At 41.5% G+C, this 20517-nt stretch overlaps 1 protein-coding gene across 1 annotated transcript in view; it reads right to left on the bottom strand.

Moving 5' to 3' along the window:
* The window catches only part of diaph2 (diaphanous-related formin 2), a 386425-nt gene that overhangs the window by 56798 nt on the left and 309110 nt on the right, over window positions 1-20517 (bottom strand). The window contains exon 27 of the mRNA XM_078288946.1: window positions 7778-7942. Coding sequence (XP_078145072.1) covers window positions 7778-7942 — 165 coding nt within the window. The remainder of the gene's footprint in view (window positions 1-7777; window positions 7943-20517) is intronic.

The raw sequence follows: 20517 nt of genomic DNA on the forward strand, positions 1-20517 counted from the left end.
CAATATATCATGCCTTGTGTAAAGGCTTTTTTATTAAATACCTTCTTACATGCTAATTTTTCTGTAATGCTGCTGTGCTGCCTTGCACATTTTGTTCATTCACTGTCAATAATACATCAATATGGCACATTATACATAAATAAAACGACTAGACGACTGTCACACAATCCGCTGCAGCAAGCCATATAGCATGAGAAAAGGCGGATGCAGCAGCAGTGTGCCAGTCTCTGAGGAGGGAGAGATAGATATCATCCTCTGCCCTCCTCACTGGCTGAAATGTCAGGAAGGTGTCAGAGAAAGGGAGATAATCAACGGTACGGATTCAGCTCTCGCAAAATGTGTCCGTTTGTTCTTGCGCCAGGAGAGAGTAAGATGCAGCCACGTGAGCCAACAAAAGGTTCTCTCACCCCAGGCCTGCGGTGCAGCCTTTAACAGCACCCATCGTAGGTGTTTGTGCATAAGTGTGCAGGTGTGTATACGCAAGTGTGTTTGTGTGCATCGTTATAAGTGTATAAATGCACATAAGCTTGTGCCTATGCTGGCATGCATGGACATCTGTGTGTTTTTTCTAATCGGTGTTGAATGTGCTTCTGCTTATGTATATGTGTATGTGTGTTTGTATGTGTGTGTGTGTCAGTAAGTGAAGGCATGGCCCTGCCTGTGCTCTGATATAATAAGTGGCGACAGTAGGCCCCCCATCGAATGCCCCTGTGGTCCTGACGTGTGTGTCGTGTTGGCTGCTAAGACAGAGGGATTACAGGGATTGTGGGGAAGGAGCAAGGAAAGAGCAGCTCATCATGCCAGTCAATAGTGGAGCTTTGCTTCACGTCCAAGGACACAAGCCCTCATTGCCACTGTCTCCTTGTTGGATGACAAGGGCAGAGAGAGAGAGAGAGAGAGAGAGAGAGAGAGAGAGAGATCAGAGGGTGATAGAGAGAGACAGCAAGAGAAGAAAAAGAGAAAGGGGAGAGTAAGACAGAAAGTGTGGGTATTGCGTGAAAGTATGAAGAGATGTTTTCTTTCTGTAAGCCAGAGCCAGCCAGTGAACACACACACATCAACCCATCTTTTTGCCATATCAAGGTTGTGCTCATGATACAGCTCAGTGTAAAGCTCTATACAGGCTATTGACTGTGTGCGCTTTGCTGCTTTCCATTATGTTTCCATAACTGTTTGAATTAGAGTGGATGAGAGCTGTGCCCTATATTCGACAGTGAAGCTGTTAACTTGTGCATTTTCACTTATTGTTTAAGTGCTAAGCAGCATTGGCAGTACAAATCAAATTGATTTTTGCCCTCATCCACTGACAGGATTCAATTCATTTTGGAAATAATATCACAGCATTGCTCGATATCTAGAGCTTAAGTTGGAAGATAAATTATGCACATTACAAATAAAATCCTGCCGGCAAAACTTACTTTAAACAAACAAGCAATTCTGACTGTAAACATGATTACGCAACATAATTATCTTGCCCTGATCATACATACGGCACCACTAATTACCATAGCAACAAATATGTTTTCAGTGTTCTCTTTTTTTCTCTACCATTCTCTTTGACAGTCCCTATTTTGCCGTTGGCAACATCTGATTGTATCAGGTCTCGTTTTCTTGGCGCCACTTTATGTCGTAGGAGGGCATACAAGAGATAAACAATTTTTCCAAAATAATCTTCAGAGAAGAGAACCAGATTTCAACCTCGTCCAAAGCACAAGACAATAAAACTGGTTCCCCTCAAGGATAAGAACACCAACAAGGTTCCCTGAGAATGGTTTGAAAAAAAAGAGAAAAAATCATGCATCTCATCTCATCCTGCATGCCTTATGCAAGTGCAAATATTCACACTATGATTTATGGCGGCCTTGAAACCAGGTTGATTTTTGCCTTCAAAATCAAACATTCAATCATCTGTACCTGGGTGTAGATCATCACTATAATTACAGTTCCAGATGTTGAGATCTATAATTTCTGGAATTAAAGTGAAAACAACCTAAAATAACATGATACATGTTTGACCCCACCTACAGATGCAATAGAACACCATCTAACCCATCTTGGTTCCAGCATAAGTGGGGGAAATTTAATCCTGTGATCGAAAGGCCTTGACACATCACGTGAAATCATTTGGCACCGGAAGACACATTAAAAATATTATATTTGAAACAAATAAATTCTGTTTAATATGCTTTTTGGTCACACAGTTTTAAAGTCTGATATATGAAGGCTGTTTTTTTTTTTCCTTTAAAGTGGAGGAAAATTGGGGAGGAAGGAAGGAAAAAGGCCATTCACAGGAAAAGATTGAGAACCAATTTGTTTGGTTTTTAGTGATGGCCGCCAATCGATACGCTAAGGCAAATTAGGGAAGATAATTGTGTTTGCAAACTAAATAATCCAAAGTCATTAAGAAGGCAGATTATAAGAGGAAAAAAGCCTTTAAGTAAAGACATAAAAGTCTTTTTGTTAATTAGAAGGACTCTGGGAGGGGTGTTCAAAGCCAGATTGATGAAGACATTTACATACCGGTTTATAACAAGGAGAATAAAAGTAAAAGATAATGGTAATAAGCAAAATATATATTTAAAATATTTAAGTCAGAAGAGTAGCACAGCACTTCAAACCAACACTATAGACAATTGAAAAATAAAAACTCTGTTAGCAGCAAAACCACCATCTTGACACCAAAAGGTCAACAATGTAACACTGGATCCCTGCACAATACAGGTATATATATACATATGCCTCTCAAGGGGATATGCAAAATTGCAATTAATTCATAATTACACTGTGTGTAAGATGACGGTTTGGATAAATTCTTAAAAAAAAAAAAAAGTGTGATGATAATGTGTGAGATAGCAAAATGTATGTTTTTGCATTACACTCTAGCACCTAATGCAATATGTCAACAACACTACAGGATCAGCAAGTTGTTTCAAACTGAGTGTATCTCATACTCATGTCCTCCAGTGTGTTTGAGATGGGGGCTTATGAGCACTCCTCTATCCTTACCTGGCTGGAAAACTGAATGCTGTGCAACCCACGGGTCCCATCTACCAACAAGGGCCAGGCTGCTTTTTCCTTTTCCAGGTCTGTTCATTCAATAATTCATGAATTGTGTTTGCTGTTCTTCCCTGACCCTGCACAACACAATACATCTCCCAGAGCATGGCTCCCCTCCCATGCATACATGTTTGCCAGTCCGATGAGGGAGCAATGAGTATTTCCAACTGCTCAGTTGCACCAGTGATCTCACACAGAGACAGTCACTGCTATATCTCATTTGAATTTTACAAACACTACAGCGCCTGGGCTTTAAGCAGCAAATGTGTTTATTAGCCATCTGTTACACTGTGTGCCAGCATGTGGGGGAAATGGCTTCAAGAAGTTATAGGTTACAGATTGTGGGACTTCTGGTCTGTGGTACAGAGTGATTCCCATATTGAGAGGTGACCTCCAAAATCTGGTCCAATGATTTTAATGACTGGATCATGCTAGTGTAAGTAAAAATACTGAGGAAACAGGATAATGATTCACAGACAAGGTGGTGGAAAATGACACAGTCGAAGCATCATCTTCCCCATGATCAGCGATTTTATAATATGTTGTCATATTGTGAAGGAATTAGCAAGCTTTGGAAAAATCAAATGGGCTCAAAAGTGGACGCACGCGCACACATGCACACACACACACACACACACACACACACACAGACAGACACACACACACACACACACACACACACACACACACACAAAGATCGTCATACTGATCTCTTAGATGCTCTATCTTGCTACTTTGCGAACCCGGCCTGGGTTTTTTGGTCTTATTAGAAAGTCACTCAATTAACAAGGAAGACTGTTAGCTCATCCCAGCCCATCTGCTGCGCTTTGATAACTCATTAATGGAAAGATCCTCATCCCCCATGCTCCTGGTCAGGATTACACATACAGACCCTGCGATTGCATTTCACTCACACTCATATTTCGGAATATGGTAGCAGCATTAAATTAACAAATTGTTGGACTCTTCGCATACTGACTCCATGCGCTGAAATCAAATAATATTTCACTGGCCATAGAAAAAGAGAATGGGGCAGAGAGAGAGAGAGAGAAAGAGAGAGAGACCGAAAGAGAAGGAAAATAGAGTTAATGGATTCTCTTATCAGTTACATTCCGTTCTGTGAGGACTGTCTGTCAATGCGTTTACTCAAATGCCTCATGTCGGTCGGGTGCATTAAGCCTTAGCTTTTTAGTAAAAGCAATTTAGGGCGAATGTATTGCAATGGAATTCTTTAATATTGCAGATGCTTTGTGCTGTGAATGCATTACATATGGCAATGCAACACAGGGTAGAGTCAGTGGATAGATGTTTTGCCTAAATCAAACAACTCAAAGCCTCGATGTTGAAACAAACGTCTGAGGCACACAGCTAAGTTAAATTCAGCCTCTTTTTTCTTAATTATCAATTGACTAGGAGTCATAGTATTCATTTGGTTTGCCATTTAGTGGCTGGAATATCACGTTAAAACAGTGATGGTTAATGCAGGTTTACTCTAGCAAGGATAAGTAGCTAGCACACATCTCCCCAAAAAATCCACCGCTGACAAGGCAAGCTAAGGAGGATGCTCTTGTTATGCTGCAATGGAGCTAGCTCAGTTGTTTTATTGGGGTAAGAAAATAAAAACAACATGCAAGAAGAAACAAGCATTGATTCCCTAGTGCTCTGCCAGCAGATTGCATTAGCCCTTCTGTCAGCAGAGCCGTGAGGTACCGAAAAAAAAATAGAAACAATATCTGAAGAATATGGTGATTGAAAGGTTGTTTTTATATTAATGCATTAACTTATAAACCCTATTTCAACCATACCCCAACCCTTTATCCCACACACTACCCTCTCCTTATCCATGGCAGGAAAGTTTAAATCAGTAATAAAATATTCATATGCAGCTATTTGCTTGAGAGAATAATTTATTTTCTAGGGTGGATGCCTCTTTTAGAGATATGCAACTCTGGAATCCTTGAGGGAGCGCGGTGTCGTGTGCTGCTGCACTTTGATCAGCGGGAATGAAAAGTTGGATTCGGATGGGGATCTGACTAGAGAGAGGAGGAGGATTCAGACAAGGGGACCTTGCCATTCACGTTAATGGGTTGTGAAGACTGAGAGCATGCCTTCTGGACACCATGTCATCATCCTGACACACTGAATTTCTGGGCGGTGCCGGGAGGGATGGATAGACTGTAGAAGGTAGAGAAGGAGAGACACTTGAATAAATGTTTAACAGACTTCTGTACCCAGGAGGTGGGAACTCTTGCTTTGTTCTGGGCTGAATCGGTGTTTGCCTCACCATAAAACCCGCCCATTTAAAAACTAAACTGCTGCGCCGTAAGTGTTTTATTTGCCATCTACGGCAACTGTATTTCCTGTGAGAATGCAAAAATAGGCAGACTTTTTTTCTAATTCTACTTTTTTTCTGTAGTGACTTTGTATTCTATGCTTACCTCAATAAATAATAAAGCCTTCTCACCTGTGTATAATTATTTTTACGGAAATTGTGCTTTGGACAATTAATTTGAATGCAGCCAAGATCTAGATTGCATTCTAAAAAAAAAATTGGATAAGACTTTCTATGATGTACACATTTATAGGACATTATAAGTGTAGCTATATCACACCATAAACATGTTCATCATTATGACACTATAAGCACATATAGTGATTTAGAAGTGGTTATTAACCTCATTTATAATGTTTTACAAATGATTTGCTTACAATCCCTTATAGAATATGTTAGAGAACTTGTACAACACACCTTGGACTTATAGGGCATTTTGACTCATGTTTATAGTGCATTTTAGAGCTTTATGACCAGCAATTCATGGTTTTTTTTTTGTTTGCTTTATGCAAAGTGAGATGCTTGCTTTTAGTGTATTATAAAGCTTTATAAACCATTTTTTGTCTGTTTTAAGTAAAGTGATCTACTCAAAGCATTTCCAAACCTAGGTAATTTACTATGATAGTAAGAGAATGCTCCCAAAAATGGAACTTTCATTTAATGTCAAAAATTGAGCAAAAAGCCTCCAAACATAGTGTGGAGGCTTTTTATGCAACTTGAATAATTATAGCCAGCTGCCAGGCAGTGCCTTCCCTCAGTCTGACGATATGAAAGGGACGCACCGACCACCACAAACAACTTGGAAATGTAAGGAAATGCAAGTTGATCCTGTCCCTCTGCAATGCACTGGATAACCTTGCATTTCCATTCTGAAGTGAGCAGATAGAAAGTAACAGAGGTGTGTGTGTGTGTGTGTGTGTGTGTGTGTGTGTGTGTGTGTGTGTGTGTGTGTGTGTGTGTGTGTGTGTATTCAGAGAAATAGTGAATTTCCAGAAACAGAGGTCAATAGGATGAGTTTATCTGTTTACTTGTAAAATTCATAGTGATGTGGTATAAAAAATAAAAAAAAAGGCAATATTCATAAAGCCTCTTAAAAAAGTAGGGTAGATCTGTGAAGAGCTTTCTTTTTGATATAGAATAAGAAAGATAACCAAGGAGTCGCATGTAAGAATAGATCAGATATCCTACTTTGAGATTCTCTGTGAAAACAGGCCCAGTGTTCTAAACATCATATTCTACAAGCAGAAATCACTTTCACTTCTTTCACTCTGGCAGAATTGGAGTGAGGGAAAAGTAGCAGCTGACTAATCTTGTAGGCTATATATCACTGGTGCATGCATTACATTGCTCATATGTATTGGTTTTTTGGATGATAATGCCTGGGATCTCTGTGTAGCATCCTCCCAAAAATCTGTCACTATAGGTGCTTATATAGTGTCATACACACACAATAAACCTGTTTATAATGTGTTATAGCTATAGTTATAATGTTCTATTATAGAAAATCATAGAAAGTGTTTGCATTTATTCTTATTTTTGTAAACAAAACATTTGCTATGATTATGCTTTTACAGAAATGATTGAAAACACTACTAACTCTACAGAAAACATTTGCAAGTCATACACAGAATAATTTTCAAACTCACTTGTGGAAAGCAGAATGCAATTTCATCCTCTCTAGACTTTCCCCACCCTCTACCTACCTAAACCCCAGCAAAATCTGCAATGCCCTGTGGTGACAGCACACACACACACACACACACACACACACACACACACAAGCAGCTGCAAGCTAATGAAACTCTGTTTAACAGGTTAAGAGGCTTCCCCAAGTCTCTTTTATCAGTGAGACACTTACATTATACATTCCTATTCTCAGCATTCAGCATCAGCTTTCAAATTATGTATTCTAATCTGTTTTAGAACCTTGTCTTATTCCTTCAGCTCCCAAGTCTGTCTAGGAAGTTTCTTTATCAGCGCTGATGGGATGAAAAAAAGTTCATATAAGTGTCTACTCTTAAAAAGGCAAAGTTACACAGGTTTAAGCGTCTGATACTCAGTGTATACTCCGATTAATGCCACAGCGCTATCTTCATTTTCCATATGGACACACATGGAGGTGGGGAAGATGAGATGTGAGCCTCTGTCCGTACACACTACATCATACTTAACACACTTATTTGCTGCTGCATTTACCCGATGCGTCTTAAAAACAATGCTTGTATGCATTCATGAAAGAGTGTGTGCACAAGCATGTGTCTGTAAGTGTACGGGTGGTGGCTGCTATGTGTGTGCACATTTTGGGGTTAGAGATTAGAGGGGGAGGAGGGGGCAAACATGAGTATTCTTACATAGGTGCATAGATGTTATACAGTAATATGTACTCACCATGAAGAGGGTGCGGAAGTTGGCCAGGTCTCCGAAGAAGTCCTCCACGCTGACTGAGTGGGGGTCAAAGGCGTAGAAGCTGCCCAGGTTCTCGTAGAGCTTTTGCATGTTCTTATGCATGATGGATAGTTTTTCATACTGCTCCCGCGAATGCTTGCAGAAGCCGTGATGGGGGCCAGAGTCAAGGAAAAAATGTAAAAAACATCACCAAAACATAAAACAATACCTGTGTCTCAAACATACACAAAAACACAATTAAAAGATACTGGGATCAGCAACAGAATGACACACAAATATGCTCATTTGCTAAAAAAACAAGCGGGATCTTTATAGCATTCAAAAAAGCCACCTACGTCAAGGTCAGCAAAACAAAAAGCCAGACAAGAAAGGGTCAGTGGGAATCTAATGTGCCATTACAATAACCTCTCCATCTCATTTTGGAGTCAATGGCATGGTGAGCTAATATTTGCAGCCCTGGAGTAATGGAAAGGTGTTTTGTAGTCGACGGCATGACACAGATGGCTGTTGGAAAAGCTGATTGCAGTCATTGTTCTATTGTTTCTCCCAACAACACTGGGGTCAGGTTGTTTTGAACCTCACAGCTCACGTCGCACTGTGTAATTTACTGAACAGGCGAGGCACTTTTCTCCTGGTGAATGGCTATTGACAGCTGGCATCAGTTTAGCATTATCGCAGCAGCCACTGACCTCGTGGGGACTGCGTTTGGACACTCCGAGACTCACACACCCTGGGTGGGATGAGCAAAACACATCTTTACACAAAACACACACACACACTTAAGCACACATGCATATGCACACTTGCACACACAGACCGACATGGACAAAACCACCTACAGCATGAGAAATTGTGTTTCTAGTTCGACTCCACCTGGTGAGCCTGAACCTACCATTACATTGAGCTTCAATGCATGGGCACTTGGGCAGTGGTGTCCAACGCCTGCTGTGTCATCGATCACTTCCATAATGCTTTATCTATACAGTCACTACATCTGCAAAGGCTCAAGGCTGATCACTGCGAAGTGGGCTTCAGAGTTTGACAGTCGGATGTCTTATCTGTGTGTTTTGGACACTTATACATATGTGAGTTGTGACTGTGTTGCATGTACCAAGGCTGTGTGGCAGAGACAATGTTTTTTTTTTTTAACCTTAAATGTCCTTAAAACATGTTGAAGGTCAATATTTGAATTATGAATTATGTGTAAATATAATTGAATCAATGGATCCGTGTTTAAAGTGTATGTGTGTGTGTGTGGAAAGGCCCCCGTCCAGCTGAGAGGGAATGAAAGTGCTGACAGGAGGGTAGGCTGTCTGGATTACCTCCCAGCAGGTCAGTGTTTACCAGACCTCAGCAACAATGGCACAGTCCAGGTTAGCAAGCCCACACACAGACCCGATGGATGGACTCATCGTTCTCTCTTTCCCCTTCTCTGTCTCCATCTCCCTGTTTTCCTGTACCTGTTTTACCCCCCTGCTTCTGTCAGACTGTCTTTATCTCTTCTTTTGTCCACCTCCCCCTCACTCCACTTCCGTTTGAATACTCAGGGGCCTTAGGGAAGGACGTAAAAGTAAAACTTTGCCAAAGTAAGATATCTTTTCAACATCCAAACTCCTGACAGAGTTGAATTTCGAAGTTGTACTTGTTCAGTAAGGTCCTGCTAAACTGATCCTCGTAAAGATTTCACTCCCAATCACCAGATGTCTACCGTCAACAACGTCAGATGGTGAGCTATCATTCACTGGTAATACTGAGCCTCAGTACTGTATCCAAAAATACTAATGCAGTCAAAATTCAAGTGCTAGTCTGTGCTTCATTCAAAACGCGCCCACTCAGTGATACCCAACTGGTCATAACGGGAAATTGACTTCAAAAGCTAAAATGCTAATTATAAAAATATAAAAAGTGTAAATATTTATGATGGCAAGTTCACATATCAGGATCAGCAAGCAGGTTCATGCCAAAAAGCAAGGCTAACATTGATATGTCAATTTAGCAGCAAAAGGCACACTGGCATTATTCAAAATTGGCGTGGAAAAGCATATTAACAGCTTTTACATATCCATTCCACCCCATTCCAGTCCACAGTGCCTTTAGCCCAGGAGAGTGTTCAGCTCCACTACTGTTGGCTTGGCTGTAGCATGGTGGTTAAAAACATTGAGGCAGAGATTACTTTTGGAGCTTGTTGTTTAGCTTGTGGCTGTCTCTCTCTCCCTCTCTCTCTCTATCTCTCTCTCTCACACACACACACACACACACACACACACATGCACGGCTGTAGATGTGTCTTGTTGGGGACTGGACTGAGGCTGGCTGGGCTTGGGCTCCTTGTATTTCCACATCAAAGACATGTCATATTGATGGAGTCTGACACACACTGTCCTGCAGCAACACAACCGGTATGGTGGAGCCTTCATCGCACACACATACACGGATGCATACACACACACACACACACACACACACACACACACACACACACACACACACAGAATGTTCGGGTACACACACACACATGCACACATATACACACACACTCCCATTCTTTGTGTGTCTCTCTGTCAGTTTGTCTGTCACTCTTTCTCTCTTTCTCTTATATTCTCTCACTCACTGTAACCTTTGTTTTCTCTCCTTCTCCAAACATAAATCTTTCTCTCTCTCCTTTTTTCCTGTCCACCGCCGTCTCACTCAGACACATTGCCTCTGTCGTTCCCTTTCTACATTTCTCCTTGATATTCTCTCTATTAAATTCTCTCACTCGCTTCCAAACATGAACACATGCACGCACACACATACACGCTCACTGTTTCTCTCCCACTCAGATTGAACTTTCAGAAGAATGCTGTCTGCGCTGTGCCTGTTATTCACGTCACTGGGGCTTCAAACGGAGCTGGGAGCAGAGGCGAGGGGTCTCAAGGTAAAGCATCACGCAGCCTTTGGTAGCCCCGACCCTGTTTGTCAGTCTCTGCTCTCCTCCAGCAGCTGTCCTCAGAGGAGGGGCTAACGCCTGCATTTCCTCTGCACTGCACCTCACCGACGCAGAGCAAGACCATTGTTCCAGGGCTGGAGCCGCTTGCTAATGTGGATGCTACTAGAGATATCTGTGGAGTGGTTACTGGATTTTCTGGTTATACCAATATGGGTGGTTTATAGCTGTCATTCTTGTATTTGTGCGTGGCCTTGAAACTGCTCAGTTTTTTAAGGATATTTCAGAAACTGCAGCCAATATAACCAGGATAAACAAATGTTGCTCAGATAGGGCTGTCAGAATATTTGCAAGTCACCAAACATATGGAGCTAAGGCTTGGCTTACACAACTCCAGATTCTTATTATCTGACAGCCTCATGTCTGACGCTCTAAATTTGCAAAGACAATGTCAGATGTGAAATATGAGATCAATGGCACTGCTCTGCTAGTTATCTTTTTTGTAATTCTCCCTCTCAAATCTCCTGCTGTTGCCAAAAACCTCCCTGTCCTAAACTCTGTCCTTGTAAAACTTGTAGAATTAGTTCTTTTTCCTGCCACAGTGTCCTCATTACTGTTTAATCAGTCACTTTTTATCAGTGCATTTGGCGTGCAGAAAAGGGTACATTTAACATCAGTAAGCCACGATTAAGGGCGCTCATTTTTAACACCGCAAAGTGACATCAAAATCATGTCCAAGTCAGACTTAGCCTAGAAGTAAAGAGCTTTTTGGGAGCCAACCACATTCAATCTCATGACAAACCATAAAACGGGCAGAAAAATCCATTTATAAGGCAAAACAAAGTTCAAACAGTTTTCACAACGGCCACCTATGAGGATGGCAATAAATTACCTAGTTTGTTTACCTGTGTGCATGAGAGAGTTATTAAAGTGCTGCATAACCCTCTACAGTGGGGGCCAAAAAGCCTCCTTAATAAATCTCCTGTAACCCAGTTCCATTAATGTTTATTTAATGCTTTTCCTATGTGCCTGCTGGCCCCTCCACCCAAGGCCCCACACTAAGCCTGCTTTTCTCCAAACCCCACCATCCCTGCTCCCTTTATCCCCTCACCCACTGCCAACAGCCCCTGTGGGCCAAATTACACCGAGGCTGCCCACTGACTGGACACAACCCATCATGTTGAGAGAGAGAGAGAGAGTGAGGGGGATGAGAGAGGGATAAAGGAGTGGAGGTAGAGAGAGAGAGAGAGAGAGAGAGAGAGAGAGAGAGAGAGAGAGAGAGAGAGAGAGAGCAGATTGGTGTTAGAGAGGACAGGAGCAAGGATTGAAAGATATATGAAGGCTCAGGTATACTGTAAAAAAGAATTCTAGCTACTCATAAATATATTGAGCAAGTGAATGCATCAGATTTTTGCGTAAATCTGAAATGATCTCTTGTGTGACTGGTGTAGTCACAACACGCACATGAAAAAAACCTAGCCTCCAGTTTTATTTATTTTATTTTTTTAGTAAAGTTAAAATTGTTGCTAGCATCACTTTTCTCAGTGTATATAGAAAGGGTGAGAAAGCGGAAAAAAACAATAGAGTGAGAGACAGACACAGGCAATGCTGCATGAACACTGTGTGTCCGTTCCGTTAGCCAAGTACGGACATTATAGTATTTCAATCCACCTTGCAGGTCACGTCCCGAAGAGGGGAGGCCAGGTCTTTGCCAGATATGAGGGATAAAGACTGTAGTACCACCAACCAGCACCAGGCTGTTGTGTGTGGAGATACCAGCAGAGGGAGGTCTGTAGGGCTAGTCGGAAACAGGCTGACAGCGTCCTGAGTCGGGCCATGGCACCGACACTAGGGCTGTCATAGGGAATTAGCAGAGCAGCCAAGTCCGGGAATATAGGATATGACCTGGTACTGAGGTGGAGGGAGGGAGGGGAAGAGGGAGCGAGGGAGAGGAGGGAGGGCAGGAGAGAGGGACGACAGCAGCGAGGGAGAGGCTGTTGGAAAGTTACAGCAGCGGTATATGTTTAAAGGTATTGATTCCACTCAAATATTGGAACGCATTAAATACATTTTCTGTTCATTTTGAAGTTAAACACAAAGGTCTTTAAAGCTGCAATAAGCAACATTTTCTGACCAGTAGAGGGCAACAGAAACCGCAAAACATTTGTAAGCACACGGCAAAGCCACTGCACTACGGAGGCCTACGAAGGACAAATGGAAAGATAAATGCTAACAGCTAAGCTAAACGTACATGCTGAGAAGTTTTGCCTGCTACCAGTCTCACTTTGCCAGATCTTTCTCCCGCTGAAGGTTACATGTCCCACAATGACAAGTGAAGAGGTCGATAGCAAGTTCACTAGTTTAACAAGTTTACTCGCTCGCTTCATCGATTCCGCCATCACAATAATTTTTTTCAGGAATGGGAGGGGGAGAGCGCCGCTATTAAACAGCGAGGGAGGGGCCAAGCTAGTTTTGAAACATGAAAAGCTACTGAATTGACCGGGAGGAGCTTCGTTCCGGAATTTGACAACAAGCTTTAGAAAAGAGGTGAAAACAGCAACACAGCTGGCCCCTGTGTGTGGATAATGGTTTATATCATTATCTCTCAATGAAATCTCCACATAGCACACATTAGGGATTGGTTATAAGGTCTGATATCGCTTATTGCAGGTTTAAATGTCATTATAGAACAGTACAGAATGTCCACAGATTAAAATTTTGGGTTTTATACACAACACCAACTTGAAACTTAGAGAGTGTAAGTGAAAGGCGGCAGGTTGGCCATGTGGTTAGAGTGACTGTCCCATAACGGAAAGGTCACAGGTTCGATCCTTACAACAGCCATACGTCTTGTTGACGTGTTCTCCAACAAGACACTGAACCTCTACCTGCTCACTGATTGGAAGTTGCTCTGGACAACAGCGTCAACCTAATGCCTAAATGTAAATAGTAACTGGAGAGAACAGCTTTTCCCTACTTTCTCAGTTCAAGTCCCTACAATCTCAGTTCAAGTGAAACAGGAGCCTGTTTGTTGTACCCAAAAAAAGAATTCAAGTCAGGTTCATTTCACATGGTGAAAATAATTAAAACTGTCCCAAATTGAATGCCATAGTGAAACAATACTCTTTGAAAAATTCTGGACTTTCTCCAAAGTAATTAAAACAACACCTTGGATGGAAATCAACAGCTTGCCATGGACAAACTCCTGTTGCTCTGTCTTCTCCACTGCATACAAATAGACACACATTCTCATACTCACACTCACACACACACACACACACACACACACACACACTCCTACCCAACTACTGTATCTCTTTCCCCCCGCTCTTTCTTTCTCTGTTGGATTGCAGAAGGTGCGAACAGGGTGGTGATTATCTGATGCCGTCTCCCTCTCATTTTGCGTAATGTTATTAATGTAATAATCACAACACAACAAATCCACAAAACTCATGTAACTGTGACATCCATGTGAGATATACTATATGTGCATTCAAGAGCAACAAGAGTAGTGAAATGATTCAAAGGGTATTGGCCAGTCACACCGATTTTATAAAGACTGGTTATGCAAAAAAAAAGAAAATGAAAAAGAGTAAATTTAATAAGACAGAGAGAGAGAGAGAGAGAGAGAGAGAGAGAGAGAGAGAGAGAGAGAGAGAGAGAGGTTTTTGCACACATCAGAGGCTCAGTGAATTATCCTGGCCCTTTGACACGCGAGTCATGACCTTCCCTCACTCTCCATCATCAACTCTACAGCTTCCATCTCCCCTTCATTCCAAAAATTAAAAGCCAGATTCGGGGTCAATTTTACTGACGATTTATTCCGCTCGCCTATCCCTGAAATATTTATACGTGTAGAGAGGGAGGTTGCTTCTGCTTAAGTATTCACAGCTCTTCACTATAGCACCCAGCTGCTGTTGGAACAACTCAATGAGGGGAAGACTGGTGGGTGTAATGACTACATCTGATAGAGGAATAGAGACGGGATAAATTAGATATGAGGGGATTAGGTCCATGGGAATGACCTGTTGAATCATGGATAGGCTGGTTTTTGAAAAAAAAAAAGGAGAGAAAAATAACTTGGTACTACCTACTATAATGGTGGCTGTGAGCGAGTGTGTATACACCGACACAGTCCCACAAAGACACTGCCAAACACACACAAACACACACACTTCTACCTTTGATAACCTTTTATGGGTGTTGTCATCCTCGTTCAAAGCCATCTAATGTCACATTGTTGCCCCTGGCCTCTGCTTCTCTGTGTAATTCTCCACTGGGTGAAAACATGACAATGCAAATCCACTGTGTTTACAAGCACCATTCAGTCTTGTCAAATTGTAAAAGGTCAAGCTTCTCGCTTCCCCTGACGGCTGATCTAATCGGTAAACATCAATCCCTACCTCTCTACATTACTACAGCACCTCAAAATACCCCCTCAAAACACAAGTATGTGCAAGAACACAGGCATTTCATGGAAAAAATAGTCTTTCCCTGACAGCGCTATGGTATTCATTTGTGATACTGTAGTATAAATGGATAGTTTCATCTGATGTAGCACTTTGCAACTGAGCAAGTGCTACTATTTGAAGCATGTGTGGGATGTAGAGACTTGTTTCCTTGCTCATGTGACATTGTTCATGCAGTTCTATGGATGACAGTGATAAATCACAATGGCTGGTCAGCACTTTCTGTTTCTCTCTATCTCTCTGTATCTATCTCTCGTTCCCTCTGTCTCACTGTATTAATTTGTTCTATTAAACTCTGTTTTTAACTCTCTCCATCTGCCTCTAACACACCTTTCTCTGACTCTCTCTCTCTCACACACCCACACACACACACACACACACACTCCATGGTCAGCATGCTTTCACCTGATCATAATTAAGTGTATCACAGCCATAGTACTCTGTGATTACTTGACTTATACAATTGGATCAAGTGATTGTCTACGGATGAAATGGGGAATGGCTATGGGTTCTCACATTTTTAAATTGAAAACTGCTGCCACACACAGCCCACCCTTTGGATAACGAGGAGACAAAATGTGTGCGCTTTATATGTGCTCAGGCAGTATGCATATTTTGTATATGTGTATACACTGCAGGCATTGTGTAGTAGGGAACAGAGCATAACAGGGACAACTTTGACTTGAAACGGCCTCTTAGGAAATAAGTCAGGGCTGAAAATTAACTTTTTCAGTTTTTTAGTCTTAGTGACTCTTTTTTGGCACCTGTGGCATTAATGATTGATTTTACATGATTATTTGCATACTGGTTTTGAGGAAATAATCTTATTAGAGGCACAGATGACAGCATTTTGTTGTATGCAGTTCTGGGCACTGACAGAAAATATAGGCACGGCGACAAAACACGTAGCTTGTTGTTATCACTGTTATCAATATGCAGCATCACATCTTCTGGTATCTGACAACAGCATCTTCATTTATGATTTAGGATTAATACTAAAGACCTACTTGGGTGTGAGCTTTGTGATTTCTCGGGTAGTAAAATAATTATAATTTAGAAGTGACTGTCAGATTAGCCTTGAGCGCATATTGTTCTAGCAAGTGTATCTTGTAATCTAAATCATGGCCTCTGGTTTAGGCTATTATCTTGGCAACATTTATCCATTTACATTATTTTGGAAACATTTATTCATTTATAACATAGGTCTGTCTCAGTTTGATGGAGCTAAACTCACAAGATACATGTTTTCAAGTGAGAAGTAGAAGGGTTATGCTAATCAAATCTGCAGAGACAGTATCATACATGACAGAACTAACTAACAATAGTACTTGCAGCTACAATTATCAAGTCAGTTAAGTACACTCCTGTGTGACTGACAGCTTACTTGACACGACTGTCCTGATGGGGTAAACGCCACCCATATGGTACTCCCAGCAGGCTCAAACAACCGCTACAAATTATGTGAAAAGTGCTATTTGACCCAGGTCTGCTAGCGACATCTCCAGCTTGCATATTCTCAATGTGTGATCACAGTGCAGAAAGCGGTAAAATGGGGCCTCTCAGGAGCCCACTTAATGCATACTTCCTGAACAGGCCTGTAATCAAGGCAGCAAGTGCTGTTTGCAAATGGACGTCATGTTAGACTGCCTTTGATGTCTGTCTCCAGACCGCTGGGGGGTGTTTTAAATGTCAATAGAATCTCAAGCCCCCATATTGGACTTTATCAAAATTCTGCACTGTGCTCTGAAATTAGCAGAAGGTGTCCTAAGCAGCTGAATTTTTTAATACCATGTTTTCATGAGAGAGAGAGAGAGAGAGAGAGAGAGAGAGAGAGAGAGAGAGAGAGAGAGAGAGAGAGAGAGAGAGAGAGAGAGAGAGAGAGAGAGAGAGAGAGAGAGAGAGAGAGAGAGAGAGAGAGAGAGAGAGAGAGAGATGCGTGTCTCACTCCCTTGGCTCTGACCTTAGTGTAAGGCAACCAAATTAAGTTAAACAGACTTAAAGTGATTAGAACTTTTAGTTGTATTCTAATTAGTGTCATTGTCTTTATTTAAATACTAAACCGGTCACCACAAAATAAGAAAGAGAGATGAGAAGAAATAGTTCCTTCTCTCTCCATGACCTGACACCTGGCAAGGTCCACCAGCTGTGAACTCATCTTTAAAACTGCTTGAATGCTTAAAAAAAAATCAATCAATCAATTCAATATTTTTTTGCTCAAAATATCATCATCAAACTTGTCTTCCAAGTTAATGCAATTTAGGCCAGCAGCTAATTGTCTTTAATAGCCTTCATTAGCCTGCACAACACTTTGTGTAACATTTTCACGCATATGGTGAGCTTTAGTGTCTTGACAAAGTGTGCTTCAGCAGCAAAAAAGTTGGGAGCTACATGCCTAAGCAATAAATGCAAGTCAGTATCCGACTTGTCAACAGCTGGTCAAGGCTTCTTGTTGTGTTTGTAGATAAAGAAAGGATGGTGGCGGGAGTGAGAGAAAGATGGAAGGGGATGAGAGAGAGAGAGAGAGAGAGAGAGAGAGAGAGAGAGAGAGAGAGAGAGAGAGAGAGAGAGAGAGAGAGAGAGAGAGAGAGAGAGAGAGGACTAAGAGACTGTATATCGATCAGATTCCTTCAGTCAGACCACTGGCCCAGCGGCTAGCGTGACAGAGTACAGCTCCATTCAATAGCCTTATCATTACCACAGCACAAGCCCATCCAGCAGGTCAGCCTATTTGGCCCCTGGTTCAGTGTGTGTGTGTGTGTGTTTGTGTGTGTGTGTGTGTGTGTGTGTGTGTGTGTGTGTGTGTGCATGCAGAGGGGGAAAAAAGGAGAAGGGGTGCATTTCGATTCTTTAAGCCAATGAATCCCATTAAAAGACCACTTACAGCACATTTCTTTGTTCAGAACACTTTCCGCTTAATGAAGTGTCCAAAGAGTAGAGAGAGAAGAAAAAAGAAGATGCTGTCCACTAAAGAGTGTTGTAAAGCACAGGGAAAGTTACGGGCAGAAAAGGTTACCTGCAAAATAAGAGGATAGTGGATGTTGCCAAACAAAGTTTTGTTTTGCAAATCGAAAATGAAGGCCTTGTAAGAAGTGTGCATACTTAATCATAAGTTCACAATTTATCACAGCTGTATGGTTGAGTGCTCCATGATTGACATAAATTGCACTCAACATTCATAATTGGCAGAAAGAGGCTTAACAAGCACAATCAACATTGAGAAAATGCAAACAAACAGTGCTGAATCATTAGCTTAAAGGAAAATTCTAGTTATTTTCAACCTGGGACTCATTTTCCTAGTTTTTGCCACCATGATGGTTGAGTGTGTTAAAAATGTCAGCACTTTCTTCACTGTAGAGTTTTCATACGTCCAGATCGCCCCGAGTGCTGCTCACACACACACACACACACACACACACACAGGGCAAACATACTCTCAACAACAAACAGTTGAACCCAAAAAGTAATTACAACACCTCATTTCAACACAATAACACCCACACAGCAATGGGACCTGCCTACATCCAATTTCTGATTATCAATTGCCTGAAACTTGCATATATTGTTGTATTAGATATGTTATTTTAACTAGTGTGAGCGAGTTGGCAAGTAGAACGTTCGAGTACTCTGATGTTGCATTCATGTCATATTGGATTTTCTGTAAATACAATCTGCCGAGTGCAAAAAACAGTTCATGTCAACCTCCGAGGGGTGATTATAAGCAGGATATGTGGGATTTTTTTGCGTGCTCTGTTACCCAACTGGTGTCACAAATTTAGGAAGTGTGTCAACACAAGCAGTAAACAGCGGGGAATCCACTAACGACGGCAGTCCAAGGTATTAAAAATCTAAATTATCAGTTATATTCACACTAGAACACACACAACACACAAAAGCAAGAAATATCTGCTGTAGTTCATTAAGGCTGACTTTAAATTTAGAAATACAAATGATTATGAAAGCCCGCTCTTACGCTTATTCCAATATGACTTGAACACAGAAGAATTCCGGTAGCCAGCAAAGCAAACTAGAAACTGTGAGAGCAATGCCCAAAAAGTACCAAATGGGCTATTATAACTGAAATGTTGTGCTAATTAATAGCATATGTTAGGCAGGGGAGGTCTCGGGAACTTAATAGCAGCTATTTAAGGACATATTTAACTGCAGTGTGAGTGTTATTGTGTTGAAAAGAAGTGTTAATCGCTTTTTGGGTTCAACTGTTAGAGATTGTTTGCCGTGTGTGTGTGTGTGTGTGTGTGTGTGTGTGTGTGTGTGTGTGTGTGGCGATCTGGAGGTACGAAAGCTCTAAAGTGAAGTGACGAAAGTTAAAACACAATCAATCATCATGATGGCAAAAACTAGGACAATGAGGCCCAGTTTGACAACAACCAGAATTATTCTTTAAATTGGGCTGTTTTAAATGTAAAAAGGAAAACCTCTTTCTTGTTTATTAGATTACAGTCAGACATACTAGAAATTAGGCTCATTTTAGCGGTACCTGATCACACATTTAGCCATGGTTGGGTGATGTGGCAAAAGCAGTTGTCAAAGAGAGGGAGGTAGAGAAGGAGAGATATAGACTGGGGAGAGAGGGATAATGGAGCCATCTCCATTGGCAACGCAGAGGCACAGAGACTATTTTTAGCAAATTAATTTAAGGCTCTAAATAATTAACTGATAATTATCTGGCAATCAAGAGTAAGATAAAATGATCTCCCCAAGAGCTTTTTTGTCATGTGGCTCAGCAGGCGGACTAAGGAGCTTTGTGTGACTCGCCAGTCAAAAAAACTGCTGGGTGTCATGGTGCAGAAAGAGGAGAAAAAAATAATTGACAGGGGGAATACAGTAAGACGTACTCGCTAGAAGGCAAGTGGATTTGCCAATGATTAATTCCTAATGAGTGACAGAAAACTGGCACTCGCAGTCCATTTGTTTGTGAAATAATAGATGTGTGAATACAGCTGTCTTCCCTGTGTTTCCGTCACACATTCAAGTGCAAGTCTACACACACACACACACACACACACACACATACACATGTAAACATAGACAGCACAGACACAAAGACACACATACAAACACACACAGATATTGCTTCTTGCATTGTGACCTTGTAAAAAAGCACTACAGAATGCAGCGGTGCCGCATATTTATCCCCCGTCTTCAGAAATGTGAATCAATTGATAAGGCTTTATTAAAATTTTCCCTTACACTGTAGCAATGCTAAAATGGGGAGCCCCTGACTAAAAGTTTATCTTGCTTGGTGTCTTGTTTGGTTTTGGTTTTATGTTCAGTGGAATGGTGCGGGACGTCTTCTGCCCCAGATATGG

This window comes from Centroberyx gerrardi, chromosome 16, assembly GCF_048128805.1.
Source record: "Centroberyx gerrardi isolate f3 chromosome 16, fCenGer3.hap1.cur.20231027, whole genome shotgun sequence".
Classification (NCBI taxonomy): domain Eukaryota; kingdom Metazoa; phylum Chordata; class Actinopteri; order Beryciformes; family Berycidae; genus Centroberyx; species Centroberyx gerrardi.